Below are 16,599 nucleotides of genomic sequence, written 5' to 3'. Positions count from 1 at the left end.
GTTACAGCCTTAAATTGTTTTCTTCCCTCATCAACCTACACACAAGACCCCATAATGACAAAGCAAAATCAGGTTTTAGAAATGTTTGCAAATGTATTACAAATTAAAAACTGAAATATCACATTTACATAAGTATTCAGACCCTTTACTCAGTACTTTGTTGAAGCACCTTTGGCAGTGATTACAGCCTTGAGTCTTCTTGGATATGACGCTACAAGCTTGGCACACCTGCATTTTGGGGAGTTTCTCCCATTCTTCTCTGCAGATCCTCTCAAGCTCTGTCAGGATGGATTGGGAGCGTCGCTGCAAAGCTATTTTTAGGTCTCTCCAGAGATGTTCGATCAGGTTCAAGTCTGGGCTCTGGCTGGGCCACTCAAGGACATTCAGAGACTTGTCCCGAAGCCACTCCTGCATTGTCTTGACTGTGTGCTTAGGGTCGTTGTCCTGTTGGAAGGTGAACCTTCACCCCAGTCTGAGGTCCTGAGCGCTCTGGAGCAGATTTTCATCAAGGATCTCTCTATACTTTGCTCCGTTCATCTTTCCCTCAATCCTCAGTCTCCCAGTCCCTGCCGCTGAAAAACATCCCAACAGCATGATGCTGCCACCACCATGGTTCACCGTAGGGATGGTGCCAGGTTTCCTCCAGACGAGACGCTTGGCATTCAGGCCAAAGAGTTTAATCTTGGTTTCATCAGACCAGAGAATCTTGTTTCTCATAGTCTGAGAGTCATTTAGGTGCCCTTTGGGAAACTCCAAGCGGGCTGTCATGTGCCTTTTACTGAGGAGTGGCTTCCGTCTGGCCACTCTACCATAAAGGCCTGATTGGTGGAGTGCTGCAGAGATGGTTGTCATTCTGGAAGGTTCTCCCATGTCTACAGAGGAACTCTGGAGCTCTTTCAGAGTCACCATCGGGTTCTTGGTCACCTCCCTGACCAAGGCCCATTTCCCCCAATTGCTCAGTTTGGTTGGGTGGCCAGCTCTAGGAAGAGTCTTGGTGGTTCCAAACTTCTTTCATTTAAGAATGATGGAGGCCACTGTGTTCTTGGGGACCTTCAATGCTGCAGACATGTTTTGGTACCCTTCCCCAGATCTGTGCCTCAACACAATCCTGTCTCGGAGCTCTACAGACAATTCCTTCTAGCTTGGTTTTTGCTCTGACATGACCTGTCAACTGTGGGACCTTATACAGACAGATGTGTGCTTTTCTAAATCATGTCCAATCAATTGAATTTACCACAGGTGGACTCCAATCAAGTTGTAGAAACATCTCAAGGATGATCAATGGAAACAGGATGCACCTGAGCTCAATTTCGAGTCTCATTGGAAAGGGTCGTAATTTAATCCATTTTAGAATAAGGCTGTAACGTAACAAAATGTGGAAAAAGGTCAAGAGGTCTGAATACTTTCCGAATGCACTGTATGTGTGTGTGAGTGTATAATATAAAGTATATATTATCTTATTAAATCATTACTATAAATTATATTATAAATTGATACAGAATCATTGTTATGTCTGGTCAACAGATTCTGTATAATGCAGTTTATTATGTTAGTGTATTCAGTATGTGCATTCTTCATAATAAATATGAATACATCCAATCCCATGTTGTGCTGTCCATATCAATTGAATATTGTTTTCCCAATGTCCTTCCAACTTGTTCAATTGAATTGAACTCTCTTAAACATACATTTTTTGCATCTACTGCCATTTCAAGTTCTCACAACTAGATGAGGATATCAATCTACACAGAGAATATAGTACACAGTAGTTTATACAGAAGATCTATACCGAGACAGACATTCAAACCCAAGTGGACTCTAAACTGAACACTTAAAATGCAAACTTGAAATGACATCATTTTGATCTGAAACAACAGAGTCCAGATTGAAGAATTCACTTCAACACATAATGCCTTATTGACGTTTCAAAGAGGCAACACATTGTGAAATCCAACCATTACAATAATTTAAAGGATATACTGATGGATGGGGAAAATGGTCAAGATAAGAATGAAAAATACATGTGAACAACACTAAGCCTGCCTTCATCACTCTGCCTGCCTGTCACTCCATCTTAGAGAGAGAGAGAGAGAGAGAGAGAGAGAGAGAGAGAGAGAGAGAGAGAGAGAGAGAGAGAGAGACAGAGAGACAGAGAGAGACAGAGACAGAGACAGAGAGAGACAGAGAGAGAGAGAGAGAGCGACTGTAATAGCATTTAGTCGAGGAATTGTTTGTTAGTAGGATGTACCTTGGTGTGTTGAAGGACAGGTTCAAAGTAAATGGACTATTTTCCAACTAGATTTGAAAGTACATTACATGTAATAACAGCATATCTCATTGGGTGACCATGTCTGTATACTTATACACTATTAAGCAATACTGCCATGTCTTTACCGGCAGTCTACAATGTTGTTTTGCAATGCTTTTCACAGTAATAACTGTTACTCATTGCAATGGCTGGATACCTACTGACATCTAGTGGTAAAGTCATTACTTGTTTGATTTAACATATTTTTTATTGTTGTTTTATATCCCTCTAGTGTGTGTTAGATCATTCATTATTGTTGGTTGGTACACTACACACATCTGCATTCCTGCCAGGATGCAGAGGGAAATGTGATAGTTCTGGTTTTGGTTTTGGTTTCATTTCCTGGAATATGAAAACGTAACTGTGGGTGGAGTTTTAGTCTGTGTCATACCTTTATAACCAGTATAACCTGCCCCTTGAGCCACAACCCTGTTAACTTGCTTTATGTATTTTAACCTTGACCAAGACAGAATAGCACACTGAGTGATACATTATAATGGCAGCCAGCTTGTCTCTCCTGGAGAAACACCTCTCTTGTCCCGTGTGTAGTGACATATTCAGCAACCCTGTCGTCCTCAAATGCAGCCACAGCTTCTGTGAGGAGTGTCTTCAGAAATACTGGAAGGATATGGACAATCTGCTGTGTCCTGTATGCAGTAAAGAGTGTTCAATAGAGCAACCAAGCCAAAGTTTGGTCTTAAAGAGTCTCTGTGAATCGTTCCAGAGAGGGAGTGAAAACGAGAAAGGATCTCAGGATATCTGCCAGCTGCACATAGAGAAACTCAAACTCTTCTGTTTTGATGACAAGCAGCCCATATGTGTTGTCTGTCACATATCAAAGAAACATAAAGGCCATGACTGCTGTCCCATTGAGGAGGCTCTGCCTGATTTGAAGGTCAGTTTGTGAAAGTATCTGTTCCCTTTGCTTTTATTTTAACTGGTCATTTCAATGTCATTATGCGACTGAGTAGAGAGTGACTGGCTGGATTAAAGGCTGGTTTGGTTTTTACCAGGTTTACAATAATCCCTTTTAATTTATATTTAGAGTGAAATCCAGCGTGTGAGTTCCACTTTGAAGAAGGAATTAGAAAACATGAACACAGCTAGGATGTGCCATTCAACCTGGGAGGCGCATATACAGGTATCTGTCATTAAAAAAATGTGTTTTTAAATATGGAAACATTTGAGCGGTGTTCAAGTTTAATCTTGTCTATTAGGGTCAAGCCCAGTGTGGAGAGGAGCAGATAAGGGAGGAGTTTAAGAAACTCCACCAGTTCCTGGAAGATGAAGAGACAGCCAGGATAGCTGCCCTGAGAAAGGAGGAGCAACAGAAATGTCAAGTGATGCGAAAAAGAGCTGAGCCTTTGACCAAGCAGATTTCAACCCTAATAGAGACTATTCAGATGATCAAGGACATGGATGTTGACACTATCACATTCCTTCAGGTAAGGGTAAAGATTTTTTAAATTACAAAGATGTAAATTCCCAACATGAGCTCATGAACTCACTGCAAAAACTGATGTTCGTCCAAAAGACGCAAGCGTCACACTGCTAGGCTGCAGTCAAATGTCGTATAACGCCTTGAAATTCTCAACCAGGTCGGAAATTGCTGGTGAATAATTTCACAACTGTAAATTATTTATTCCTCTGTGAGTTTTTTTTCAATTATCTCAGTGTCATCTGATATAACATAGTGACATATGTCCTTCTTTTTGTAGAATTACAAGGTCATACTTAATAGGTATGTTGTAAATTAAGTCCCATTTCATCCCTACTAAATACATGTTACGCTCCATTTACAACAGCACTGATGTTTATTATTCCCATAGAGCCGAATCCACAGCAACAGACACTGCAGATGCTGAGGTAGTGTCAGGAGCATTCATTGACATAGCCAAGCATGTGGGATCTCTGAAATTCAAGGTCTGGAAGAAGATGCTTGGGATCGTTTACTATAGTAAGTCCAAGTTTTTCACAAATGTTGTTTTTTAATATCTTGACTATCTTACTGTAGCAAATAAGGCCACAATACTTTGGAAATACATGTATTTTTTCAATAGTTATTTGAAATGGTTTTTATCTCCCAACACACCCACACACTTCAGTATTAAAGTACAATATTAAAGTACAAGGAACTTTCCCCTTAAGCTTCGGTGACCATGGATCCAAACACAGTGTCTGCAAGGCTCAAACTGACTCATGACCTGACCACTGTGACATACATTGAGGAGAGGCAGGACCTTCCAGAAAATCCTGAGAGGCTAAAAATGGGAGTGTTGGATTCTGAAGGTTACAGTAAAGGCAGACATTTTTGGGATGTAGAGGTAGGAGAAAGTGATAACTGGACCCTGGGAGTAACCAAAGAGTCAATTGTGCGCAACAAGCCACTCAAAATGGAGCCTCAGAGCGGATTGTGGAGCATCAGATATATTAGTGGGAAATACAGAGTATGTGTAAAACCACGCATCCAGATCAAGCTGGATGAGAGCCCACGAGTGATCAGAGTACGTCTGGACTGTGACCAGGGGGAGCTGACATTCTCTGATCCCACTAAGAGCACTATTCTGTACACCTTCAATGATACATTCACTGAAAAAGTGTTCCCATACTTCTACAGTACCAATCAGTTTGTCCCACTGCGCCTTTTGTCAGTTAGCCCCAACTTTGGGCAGAATATAAACATGAGTGGAGACAGGTTGCCAGGTTTATAATATGTGGGGACAAATATCTACTAACATGTATCAACTAGAGGGACCCCATTCTGTGAACTTTAGTTGAATCCAGCTCCATGTAAATAGATGTAAGACTTGCCTCAACACAAAGCATACTATGGTTATAAGTAGTGTCTAATTGATGCCAATGGAATGCATATATACCTTCTATATGGTAACAACTTTCTATCTCATAATGCTTGTACGAGTGTTTAAAGCAGTTGTTACATTATGTAAAATGTGTAAAGTACAGTCAATTATCTAAATAAATATTAAAAGTGTCTATTGCATTTCATGTTGTGCTTTTTTATTTAACTGAATGGACCTTCCTAATTATTTAAGTGAGTTTAGCTCATTTAATTCATTTACACATTATAAAATAAAGTTTCAATTTGCTACCATTACAAATATTCACCACTAAACCGGGATCTCCAACTACTATACAGTAGAGATCACTTTTGCTCAATGCCACACTGCAAAATGGGCCTATAGACAAAGAGTGGGCATACAACTAAAATGTAAATATCAACGGAGTAAATACATCCCACGGCTATGACATTAGCATTCAAATAGTAGTTGATTTATATGATGTATTTGTAGTGCTCATGGCATTACAACTCATTAGTGAAACATTACTTTTAATATGAATAAATAATTTGTTTAGAAAGTCAACAATGACAACAAACACAAACAATGGAGTAACAGTCAAGTACCACCAAATAATGAAACCAATGTGAACACGAAGTGGAACTGGTGGTAAAGTGTTAAAGAATGGCCTGCCTGGCTCCACCCCCATAATGATGTGTCACACCATAACAGGAAGAAGGAAGTCAAAACAGGTCTTGGCGTCGCAGATAAAACAAGGAGCTAGTTACGTGTGTTTGGTCGCTGTCCCCTGTAGACGAGTCTGCACTCCCAAACTAAACATCGACTTGACCTAGGCAGTAAGTATGGCTATTTTGAAGTTCAGACAGTATGTTGTTGAGCCCAAATAGTTAGCTAGGTAAATTTAAAGTAAATACTGTACCTTACAGAGGCCATTAGCTAACTATAACACCAACAAGGGCTGGCTCTGTGTTTGTCTAATACCTACAGCTCTGTGTGTCCCTTTGCCCTACATTCCCTTCCAGAGGAGGAGTCACTTTCGTGTGAAGAAGGCATGGCTGCCCGATTCTCTCTCCCAGAGGAGGACCTCTGTTGCTCTGTGTGCTGTGACATCTTCAGGGATCCCGTGGTCCTCAAGTGCAGCCACAGTTTCTGTGCAGCCTGCTTACAGCAGTACTGGTCTGGGAAGGGGTCAGCCCGGGACTGCCCTCTCTGTAGGAGGGAGTTTGTGGATGAGCCGGTGGCCAGCCTCACCCTAAAGAACCTGTGTGACTCCTACATCCAGGAGAGTGGAGCGCTTGGGCCTACAGGAGAGCTGTGTGAACCGGGTGAGCTGTGCTCCCTTCACGGGGAGAGGCTGAAGCTGTTCTGTCTGCAGGACAAGGAGCCCATCTGTGTGGTCTGTCACACCTCCAGGAAACATAAAAACCATGAGTGCTGCCCGGTGGGAGAGGCTATAGGCGACATGAAGGTAATCTGGTGTTGTGATAGGCAGCCCTATAAATATAAATTGAGTTCTCTAGATAGCATTTTATGAGTTCAGAGGTGAACATGAAGGTAATGGGGAAAATGCTGGGAGTTTGAGCTAATCTGTTTTATGCCTTCTGCAACTGTTTGCCTTTTGAAGAACTGATATGTTTTGTTTATTCTTAGTCCAATTGTCTTTTTAATGTTCTTTGTAGGAGGAGATGAAGTCTGTGCTTACTTGTTTGCAAGTGAAGAGGGAAGCTTTTGACAAAATGAAGCAAAACTATGAAAATACAGTGACACACATTCAGGTAATGTTGGTGGTTGGTCATAGTATGAAATCAAAATCTCTCATATGTTAACACACAATCCTAACAAAGGTCTCATTTCAGATCCAGGCCCGGTTTGTGGCAAAGAGGATTCATGAGGAGTTTGAGACGCTCCACCATTTCCTCCAAGCTGAAGAGGCTGCTAGGCTTGCAGCTCTGAAAGAGGAGGAGGAGAGTAAGAGTGAGATGTTGAGGCAGAGTATGAGGGAGATGGACAGAACCCTGGCCTCCCTCTCTGACACAATCAGAGCCGTGGAGGAGGAGATGGCTTTGGAGGATATGTTTTTTCTCCAGAAATGCAAGCAGACAGTGAGAAGGTGAGTACATTACAACCCCTGGTGGTTTCACTGTCTACAGACCATTACATGATGAGTACTAACTCCTACTTTTTCTGGCTGTATAGTGCTCAGTCTAGCACACTGCAGGACCCAGTTATGGTCCTGGGAGCACTCATCGATGTGGCCAAGTACCTGGGCTCACTTCAATACAAAGTGTGGGAGAAGATGCAAGGGATTGTTAAATACAGTGAGTACTAACTGCAGAGTGTGTTGAACATCACTCGGTGTCAAGACTAGTCTATTTCGTTACATGATAGACTAAAACGTTAACTTTTTAAGCAATTAAAGTGCTTCTTAATGTGTATTGACACAGCAATTAGTGGTGAGAACCACTACATCATGGTAACTGGCTGTACTTTCTCCTCAGCGCCAGTGACTCTGGACCCCAACACGGCTGCCCCCTGGCTCCTGCTGTCTGATGACCTCACCAGTGTGAGGGACAGCGATGACAAACAGAAGCTTCCAGACAACCCTGAGAGGTTTGACCCTGACACAGGCGTACTGGGCTCTGAGGGCTTCAGCTCAGGAAAGCATGTCTGGGACGTGGAGGTTGGAGAGAACAGTGCCTGGGTCCTCGGTGTAGCCAAAGAGTCCATCCAGAGGAAAGACAAGGTCTCCTCCGTACTGAAGAATGGATACCTGTCCGTGTACTTTTACCACAAGATGTACTTTGCAGGGACCTCACCCCTGACGCGACTCAATCTGAAGAAGAGCCCTCAGAGGATCAGAGTGCAGCTAGACTGGGAGAAGGGGAGAGTGTGCTTCTCTGACCCAGCTGACAACACGCAGATCTACACTTTCAAACACACCTTTTCTGAGAGGGTCTTCCCCTATTTCTGGGTTGGCTGTAAGCAGTATCCTCTGAGGATTGAGCCATTAGAGGTCTCAGTGAAAGCTGTAGATCACACCTGAGAATGTGTTATGGAATTGTCTGTCTCTAAAGTGTCTTTCTTGATGTTGAGTTTATCTGTCATAAGAAAAAATCGAATAGATAAATAATATTTAAATATCTGCTACCTGTTGCCTTTAAATAAACACTGACATTTGATTTTCTAATGGACAAGTGTTGACATTTATTTGATTGTGTATGGAATAAAAGTTTAGTTTTCTGTGTGCAATAAAACTAAATAAAATGGAATATATCAGACTTGCTGTGGTGATCTTCCTTTTTATTAGAAAATACAAAGATAACTTTGTCTGTGTGCAGTCGTTATCAATTTCAAATAGTTGGGCTAAACCATTCCTGTAATAACAGCTTCAAATGGTATCCCCTGAAATATACAAATGATCCTGTAAGAATATTGTTTGACGACGACTTCCAGATATGTTTTAGGCTTAACTATAAATGCCTTATTTAGTTACTCACCAATAAATACTTTTTTGAGTAAAACAAAACGTAGACAGATTCCTTAAGCCTGAAACACTGCACGTTGTCAGGTAAAAAGTAAGTTAATGTTCTGTTTATGCATCATGCGATGCAAGTCATTTAGCTAGTAAGTTTGTGCAAATTCGAGGACAGGAGAAACACGACGAAAAGCATAGGCAAAGTCTCAAGCATTCGTATTAATTAGTACCTTTTCATTAAATGTCCACAGGATATCTATAAGCGTTTTTAGGATTCCAGCAAATTGGATTTTGGTTGTGATGAGTGTTGCCTTTGTTAAAACTATTAGGCGTTTGTTTTGTCAGAGACTCTGGATAGGATTGGGACATTTATTTTTTCCTTCAGGTAACGTTACCATGCTATGGGCTATTTTTGTTTCATCAGACCAGAGGACATTTCTCCAAAAAGTATGATCTTTGGCCCCATGTGCAGTTGCAAACCGTAGTCTGGCATTTTTATGGCGGTTTTGGAGCAGTGGCATCTTTCTTGCTGAGCAGCCTTTCAGGTTATGTCGATATAGGACTCGTTTTACTGCGGATATAGATACTCTTGTACCTGTTTCCTCCAGCATCTTCACAAGGTCCTTTGCTGTTGTTCTGGGACTGATTTGCACTTTTCGCACCAAAGTACGTTCATCTCTAGGAGACAGAACGTGTCTCCTTCCTGAGCGGTATGACAGCTGCGTGGTCCCATGGTGTATATACTTGCGTACTATTGTTTGTACAGATGAACGTGGTACCGTTTGGAAATTGCTCCCAAGGATGAACCAGACTTGTGGAGGTCTACAATTTGTCTGATTTCTTTTGATTTTCTCATGTCAAGCAAAGAGTTTGAAGGTAGGCCTTGAAATACATACACAGGTACACCTCCAATTGACTCAAATTATGTCAATATGTCTATCAGAAGCTTCTAAAGCCATGCCATAATTTTCTGGAATTTTCCAAGCTGTTTAAAGGCACAGTCAATTTAGTGTATGTAAACTTATTTTTTTAAATTCTTCAAGCTCTGTCAAGTTGGTTGTTGATCATTGCTTGACAGCCATTTTCAAGTCTTCCCATAGATTTCCAAGCCGATTTAAGTCAAAACTGTAACTATACCACTCAGGAACATTCAATGTCGCCTTGGTAAGCAACTCCAGTGTATATTTGTCCTTGTGTTTTAGGTTATTGTCCTGCTGAATGGTGAATTTGTTTCCCAGTGTCTGTTGGAAAGCAGACTGAAACATGTTTTCCTCTAGGATTTTGCCTGTGCATAGCTATATTCTGTTTCTTTTTATCCACAAAACTCCCTAGTCCTTGCTGATGACAAGCATACCCATAACATGATGGAACCACCACCATGCTTGAAAATATGAAGAGTGATGTGTTGTGTTGGATTTGCCTGAAACATAACCCTTTGTATTCAGAACATAAAGTTAATTTCTTTGCCACATTTTTTGCAGTTTTACTTTAGTGCCTTATTGCAAACAGGATGCATGTTTTGGAATATTTTTATTCTGTATCAATCAATCAAATGTATTTATAAAGCCCTTCTTACATCAGCTGATGTCACAAAGTGCTATACAGAAACCCAGCCTAAAACCCCAAACAGCAAGCAATGCAGGTGTAGAAGCACGGTGGCTAGGAAAAACTCCCTAGAAAGATCAGAGCCTAGGAAGAAACCTAGAGAGGAACCAGGCTATGAGGGGTGGCCAGTCCTCTTCTGGCTGTGCCGGGTGGAGAGTATAACAGAACATGGCCAAGATGTTCAAATGTTCATAGATGACCAGCAGGGTCAAATAATAATAATCACAGTGGTTGTCGAGGGTGCAACAGGTCAGCACCTCAGGAGTAAATGTCAGTTGGCTTTTCATAGCCGATCATTCAGAGTATCTCTACCGGGCCTACAGTCTCTAGAGATTTGAAAACAGCAGGTCTGGGACAGGTAGCACATCCGGTGAACAGGTCAGGGTTCCATAGACGCAGGCAGAACAGTTGAAACTGGAGCAGCAGCACGGCCAGGTGGACTGGGGACAGCAAGGAGTCATCAGGCCAGGTAATCCTGAGGCATGGTCCTAGGGCCCAGGTCCTCCGAGAGAGAGAGACATAGAGAATTAGAGAGAGCATACTTAAATTCACACAGGACACTGGATAAAACAGGAGAAATACTCCAGATATAACAGACTAGCCCCCCAACACAAACTACTGCAGCATAAATACTGGAGGCTGAGACAGGAGGTGTCGGGAGACACTGTTGCCCCATCTGACGATACCCCCGGACAGGGCCAAACAGGCAGGATATAACCCCACCCACTTTGCCAAAGCACAGCCCCCACACCACTAGAGGAATATCTTCAACCACCAACTTACCATCCTGAGACATGGCCGAGTATAGCCCACAAAGATCTCCGCCACGGCACAACCCAAGGGAGGGTTGTGAAGGAAGCCTGTTGACGTTGCTTCCAGAGGCAGTTTGGAACTTGGTAGTAAGTGTTGCCACCGAGGACCGACGATTATTGCGTGCTTCAGCACCCGGTCGTCCCGTTCTGTGATCTTGTGTGGCGCACCACTTCCCTGAGCCGTTGCTGCACCTAGAAGTTTCCACTTCACAGAAGCTCTTCAGTACGGACCATTCTACTGCTTATGTTTGTCAATGAAAACTTTTTATAAACCTGTCAGCAATGGGTGTTGCTGAAATAGCAGAGTCCACTAATTTGAAAGGGTGTCCACATACTTTTGGTCATGTAGTGTTACTCATAATTGGAGCCAGGAGAAATTCTCCACTCTTTTTCAAACCAGTAGTTCTGTCCAACAGCACCAAAAGGTTGATAGTGTCATCTCAAACCACCTGTTGGCATTTAGACCCTGAAGGGGACGCACCTGTGTGGGAGGGGCTCGAAAGATACTCCTGACCTGTAAAATGACTAACCACGACTAACCATGTGTTCATTATGTTGAAATGTGATTGAAAGAGACTGCAGTGTTACCAGTAAAATGATTGAACTGCAGGTTAATGTCATAGGTCAGGTGGTAGAGAATTATTCAGGGTCCTACTCATAATACTGGAATCACACCATATTAGTACTAGTTCATCAATAATAACATCAACTACATTCACTAAAACAACCATCTACTTGTCTTGCATAGGACAGGTATCCTGCTGGATGGTCTGGCCGGCACATCCACCGAGCCTTCCCCGGCCAACTTCAGTGTAGACCCCCTGGGGGAGTTCAGCACCCGGTACCCCCCAGTGTGGACCCCTAGCTCCGTCCCAGACCAGGACTACAGCATGGTGGATGTGCCGGCCAGCACCCAGGCCTTCCAGAAGGTCCACAGCCTGTTCCACAAGACCCTGTCAGAGACCCGGGTGGAGATAGCCTCCGCCAGATCCAGAATGTCCTCCACTGGGACAAGTTCCAAAGGTGTGGATGGGGACTCCCTCTTTGATATGTATTCTTGTGAGAATAGCCATTCATTTTCGTCATCTATTGTATATGGCCATCATGTGGGAATGGGATAAAGGATAGGGAAAAGATGGATAACATGGTGCGATATTACATCACACAACAGATAATTGTATTGATAAGGGTTATCCAAAGGAGATGGCTTTTTATTTTCCTGCTCCATTTGACCATGAATAAATGTAATACTGATAGAAACCTATTGAATTTAAGATGAATACATACATTAGGTGGCATTGTTTCTGTTGTAGGTAGAAGGAGCACATACGGAAGCGCGGTGACACCAAGGAAGACGGGGCTCTGGAGAGGCACCTGTTCCACGGGACCGTCGGGGACTTCATTGAGGACATCTGCCACAACAACTTTGACCCGCGCGTCTCGGGAGTCAACGGGTTTGTGTACGGCTACGGCTCCTACTCCAACACATTCGCTGTGGTGTCACTTGACGCTGGAGTGCGTCACATGTTCCTGGCCAAGGTGCTGGTAGGAAAGGTGAGTGTGGACAAGTGCAAATACCACCGGCCGCCACCCATCAGATCCACGAAGGAGGACTAGAACCTATACGACACCTGTGTGGACCAGCTGGTCAACCCCACCATCTTTGTAGTTTTTGACCGGGGCCAGTGCTACCCCTACTACCTGATCAAATACAAAGAACTGCTAGTGGTGAACGTCAATGAGTAGGTTTGCCCTGGGAGAGCTAGTGTTGCTGCCTGTGACGGTAACTGTTGTTGTTCACTGGATGTTCATTCCACACCAGACCGTACTGCAGCACCTTGCATTAAGGTGAAAGACAGCATTAAGAATAGATCAGTCAAAACTGTATCAAACAAAATGTTTGTGTATCCAGTCCAAAGGATAATGTTCAAAGCCTTCCAAAGACTTGGAATGTTTTTAGAATAGATATGTGTTTTATGAAGTTTTACAATTATCGTTTTTACAGTAAGTTTCTACAACGTCCCATTTTAAAATGGAATTATAAATGTAACACTAAAACAAGTTTGATATATTTTCTAAATGTTTTAATAATCAAAGCAATTGTAACACTTGGTAATGTAGAAAAAATACATTAAAAGTTCTAGATGATGCTTTCAAAAAGGTTCTTAATGAACTGTAAAGTTATGTTATTGAAAATAAATGGGTTTACTGAATACATCAGGGGCAGTCGGTTCCGTTTATGATTAGGGAGGATTTATTTTTAACATCGCATAGTCTTATTTCTATTACAGAATATTGGATGACTGTCATTCATATTCCATTCACCCAGTTTAATGTAACACCGATAGGTTTAGGCTACTACATGATACTAACATTTTCCCTATACCCATCATGAGGTTGCTACAACCTAGCCTATGAATGAAAGTTTATACAGTAGTGAAGTGAAAACATTTTTGCTGCCTTTTTATTTTTGATACTGAATGTTATCAGATCTTCAACCAAAACCCAATATTAGATCAAAAGCAAAAATAAATTGCTAAAAGGCAACAAATTTGAAGTTTTGGAATGGCCTAGTCAAAGTCCTGACCTAATCTCAATTGTCAGAGTTACAGCAGCTCTGCATGGAAGAGTGGGTCAAAATTCCTCCACAGTGATGTGAGAGTCTGATCAACAACTACAGGAAGCGTTTGGTTGGAGTCATTGCAGCTAACTGGCACAACCAGTAATTGAGCTTAAGGGGGCACTTACTTTATCCCACAGGGGCATTGGGTGTTGCATAACTTTGTTTATTAACTAAATTATATAAGTATGTAATTGTGTTATTTGTTCACTCAGGTTCCCTTTATCTAATATTAGGTTTTGGTTGAAGATCTGATAACATTTAGTATAAAAAAATATGCAAAAGTAGAGGATTAGAAAGGGTGCAAATAAATGTTTTTTACTGAATACTTAAACTTACAAGGGGTCTTGTTCACTTTACAATATCTTAATTTATTCTATTTACAGTCATATTTCTGAAATTCAATTCCCCAAAAAGTGTCAAAGTTAAGTTATGAATGGAATGCAATTCCCCTTAAGTATCTTGTAGTAAAACTGTATATTTCTCTCTTTTATATATTTTGTACAAACAAACCCTTTCCCTCTTTCTAACAGTACATCTTGTGAATTAACTTTGTTTCCCGACACTGTCACACATAATCAGTGTGTGTCTTGTTTGGACAGGAATCAAATGCATTCTGCAGGTTACCCAGGAATGTTCCTAATTCTCGAAGAACAAGAATCACACTACTGGACAGAATCATTTCTATAGCATAACCATCCAGCTGAAACTTTAATCAAGGGTGACTTTTTCATGGTGCAAAATAGTTCAAGCCTATGCAAAAAATACTGTAAAAGTAATAATTTGGCATTGTGATGTAATTTTTAACTTTTCTTCAGCAACGAGCATTGTGAAAAAGGCCACTATTTATGCATTTTTCAGTGTACTAAAAAAATCTACTTAAATAACTTTTTATGGTCACCTTTTTATATATTTTTGCACTGATTTGAACTATTTTGCACCTTAAATGTCGCCCCAAAAGTAATTTCCCACGGGGCACAGACGTCAGTTCAACATCTAGTTTTGATTTACATTTGGTTGAGTTGCGTATTCAACGTGAAATCAACCAAACATTTGACCCAGTCATTGGATTTAAAAGTTGGGTTAAAAAAAGACGAAATTCCTTTTTGCAAATCCAATCAGTGTTCCACGTTGATTCAAAGTCATCTCCTCAAATGTTGGGGTTGAAATGACGTGGAAACAAAGTGGATCCAACCAGTTCTGGCCCAGTGGGTTCTCAATGACTTCATGGTACAGTACAAGTGTAGTCTGCTGAACAGAGTAGCACTTCCAGTTACAGTACATATACAATGTAGTGTTATTATTCAATCTGGTGTCATTTTAAATGGGTAGATAAGTTTGGCATATAATGTAGACTGAGTACAGGGCGACCGTTGTCACTTGGAATCCAAACGGAATATTCCTCTATTGTTTGGATTCCAGGCTAACTCTTTTGTATTCCACACATTGAAATGACATTTAGGACTGACATTGTGATATTTGACAATGAGCCGTATGTCCAAACATTAAGACATATCTTATATAAAACTATAATAAAATCCTTTAATCGTGCTTGCTGGGCAACTCTATTGACTTTCCCGTGAGGTTTTAACTTGACATGGGGCTAAGACATCACAAAATGACATGTACAAAGGAATTGCAGTAAGAAATGTTCCATTCCAAACTCCTCCGAATGCTACTGAGATACGTTAGAAAAAGTGTGTTTTTAAAACAAGAAAACAGATGAGGACACATTGGATGGACATGCATGACTTCAAGACTTTCTGATATGCAGGCAAATAAATGTGATTACGAGAAATTCATCTTCAAGAGGAAGAAAATAAAAAAGGGTTGAAATAGTTTTAACGTTAGAATTATTGAACATCTTGATGCTGCAAAATGGCTGGAAACCAAAGCCACGTGACCATTTGAAGACAGTGAGGTGAATTTTAGGATATAGACCATAAAGTTTCCAGAGTTGGTCAAAATAATCGCACAACAGTGATTGTGGAAGGCAACAGAATGTAAAATGGAGTAAAATGACACTTGGAATCAACATTAAAGGCAACTTTAAAAACATCTGCTAAAAACGAACAAACTCATAAGTTCATCAGACATGTTTTGAGGCCTATAAAACATTCAAATCTGATATAAAATCAAAGACACCATATCCTGTGACCTGGTCTAGTCTGTGTTAGAAGTCCTGTCCCTAACAGGGAGTGCCCACGACAGTTTGGTCTATGATGCTTGGTGTCCTTTTTCCCTTTCAATCAATTTCAATACACATAAAATCACCAATATACAACAGCTAAAGCAACGAAAAGCAATACAAACTCAATGAAACAGAACTACAGATAAATACAAATGAAAACAAAGGTGCCTTGATGATTTGTGACCAGTTTCCCTTTGCGGACGGTAATTTCATTTTTCTGCCGATAAGGAAAATCCTATATCCTCCACCCAAATTTACTTGCTTTTGTCCTCTCTTTCACACACCCACTCTCTTCATCCGCTCTCCAAGTCAGCGTGATTCGTGTGCCATGATTGGATGTACCACGTAGGGGTGAGAGGTCATAGTTCATGATTATTTTCATAGTGGCAGACTGCTGGTGAGCTGTACAAGGAAGGCGCTGAATCCTGTGAGGGGGAGGTGGAGGGGCGGTGTTGTGGAGTTGGCGTTGTCCTGGAGGGGGAGGGAGTGGGTTGAAAAGGCCATGGAAGGAATGGCGAGTTAGGAGTCGTGATGGGGTTGGTCACTCGCAGGCCAGTTTGCTGTCGAAACTGGACAGGCCAATGGCGAAGGCTTGCAGGGCACACATGGGGTAGTTGTAGTCTAAGGTGAATACGTCCTCGGCTACTCTGCCAAACTGCATTACGATGTAGTCCGCTGAGGGAAGAGAGAAGAGATGACTCAATAATGTGAAATCATTATTCCATTCTACCCAAGGAGAGGGAGTGAGAGAGTGGGAAATAGAGAAAGT

The 16,599-nt window shown here is 41.6% G+C and overlaps 3 protein-coding genes across 8 annotated transcripts in view; 2 read left to right on the top strand and 1 right to left on the bottom strand.

Moving 5' to 3' along the window:
- Positions 1 to 2,725: 2,725 nt before the first annotated feature.
- LOC139533898 (E3 ubiquitin-protein ligase TRIM39-like) lies at positions 2,726 to 5,309 on the top strand. The gene is made up of 6 exons (XM_071332375.1): positions 2,726 to 3,203; positions 3,354 to 3,449; positions 3,526 to 3,753; positions 4,027 to 4,049; positions 4,138 to 4,265; positions 4,457 to 5,309. Exons 1-6 carry the CDS (start codon positions 2,805 to 2,807, stop codon positions 5,017 to 5,019), a joined length of 1,437 nt encoding a protein of 478 aa, XP_071188476.1. The 5' UTR covers positions 2,726 to 2,804; the 3' UTR covers positions 5,020 to 5,309.
- Positions 5,310 to 5,804: 495 nt separating this feature from the next.
- On the top strand, positions 5,805 to 8,405 carry LOC139533899 (zinc-binding protein A33-like). 2 transcript variants are annotated; one of them, XM_071332376.1, is made up of 6 exons: positions 5,805 to 5,963; positions 6,150 to 6,595; positions 6,807 to 6,902; positions 6,984 to 7,237; positions 7,324 to 7,445; positions 7,626 to 8,405. In XM_071332376.1, the coding sequence occupies exons 2-6, from the start codon at positions 6,179 to 6,181 to the stop codon at positions 8,168 to 8,170; spliced, it is 1,434 nt and encodes a 477-aa protein (XP_071188477.1). In that variant the 5' UTR covers positions 5,805 to 5,963; positions 6,150 to 6,178; the 3' UTR covers positions 8,171 to 8,405. The 2 variants fall into 2 exon arrangements, with proteins under 2 accessions (XP_071188477.1, XP_071188478.1); XM_071332377.1 differs by having other exon boundaries at positions 5,846 to 5,963; positions 6,115 to 6,595.
- Positions 8,406 to 13,250: 4,845 nt separating this feature from the next.
- LOC139533894 (tubby-related protein 3-like) overlaps positions 13,251 to 16,599 on the bottom strand; it is a 40,196-nt gene continuing 36,847 nt past the window's right edge. For all 5 annotated transcript variants that reach the window (XM_071332370.1, XM_071332369.1, XM_071332368.1 and 2 more), the window contains one exon: positions 13,251 to 16,505. In XM_071332370.1, coding sequence (XP_071188471.1) covers positions 16,372 to 16,505 — 134 coding nt within the window. In that variant the 3' untranslated portion in view covers positions 13,251 to 16,371. The remainder of the gene's footprint in view (positions 16,506 to 16,599) is intronic.

The sequence above is a fragment of the Salvelinus alpinus genome, chromosome 11 (genome assembly GCF_045679555.1).
Source record: "Salvelinus alpinus chromosome 11, SLU_Salpinus.1, whole genome shotgun sequence".
Classification (NCBI taxonomy): Eukaryota; Metazoa; Chordata; class Actinopteri; order Salmoniformes; family Salmonidae; genus Salvelinus; species Salvelinus alpinus.
This window is presented reverse-complemented; position numbering and strand designations above follow the sequence as displayed.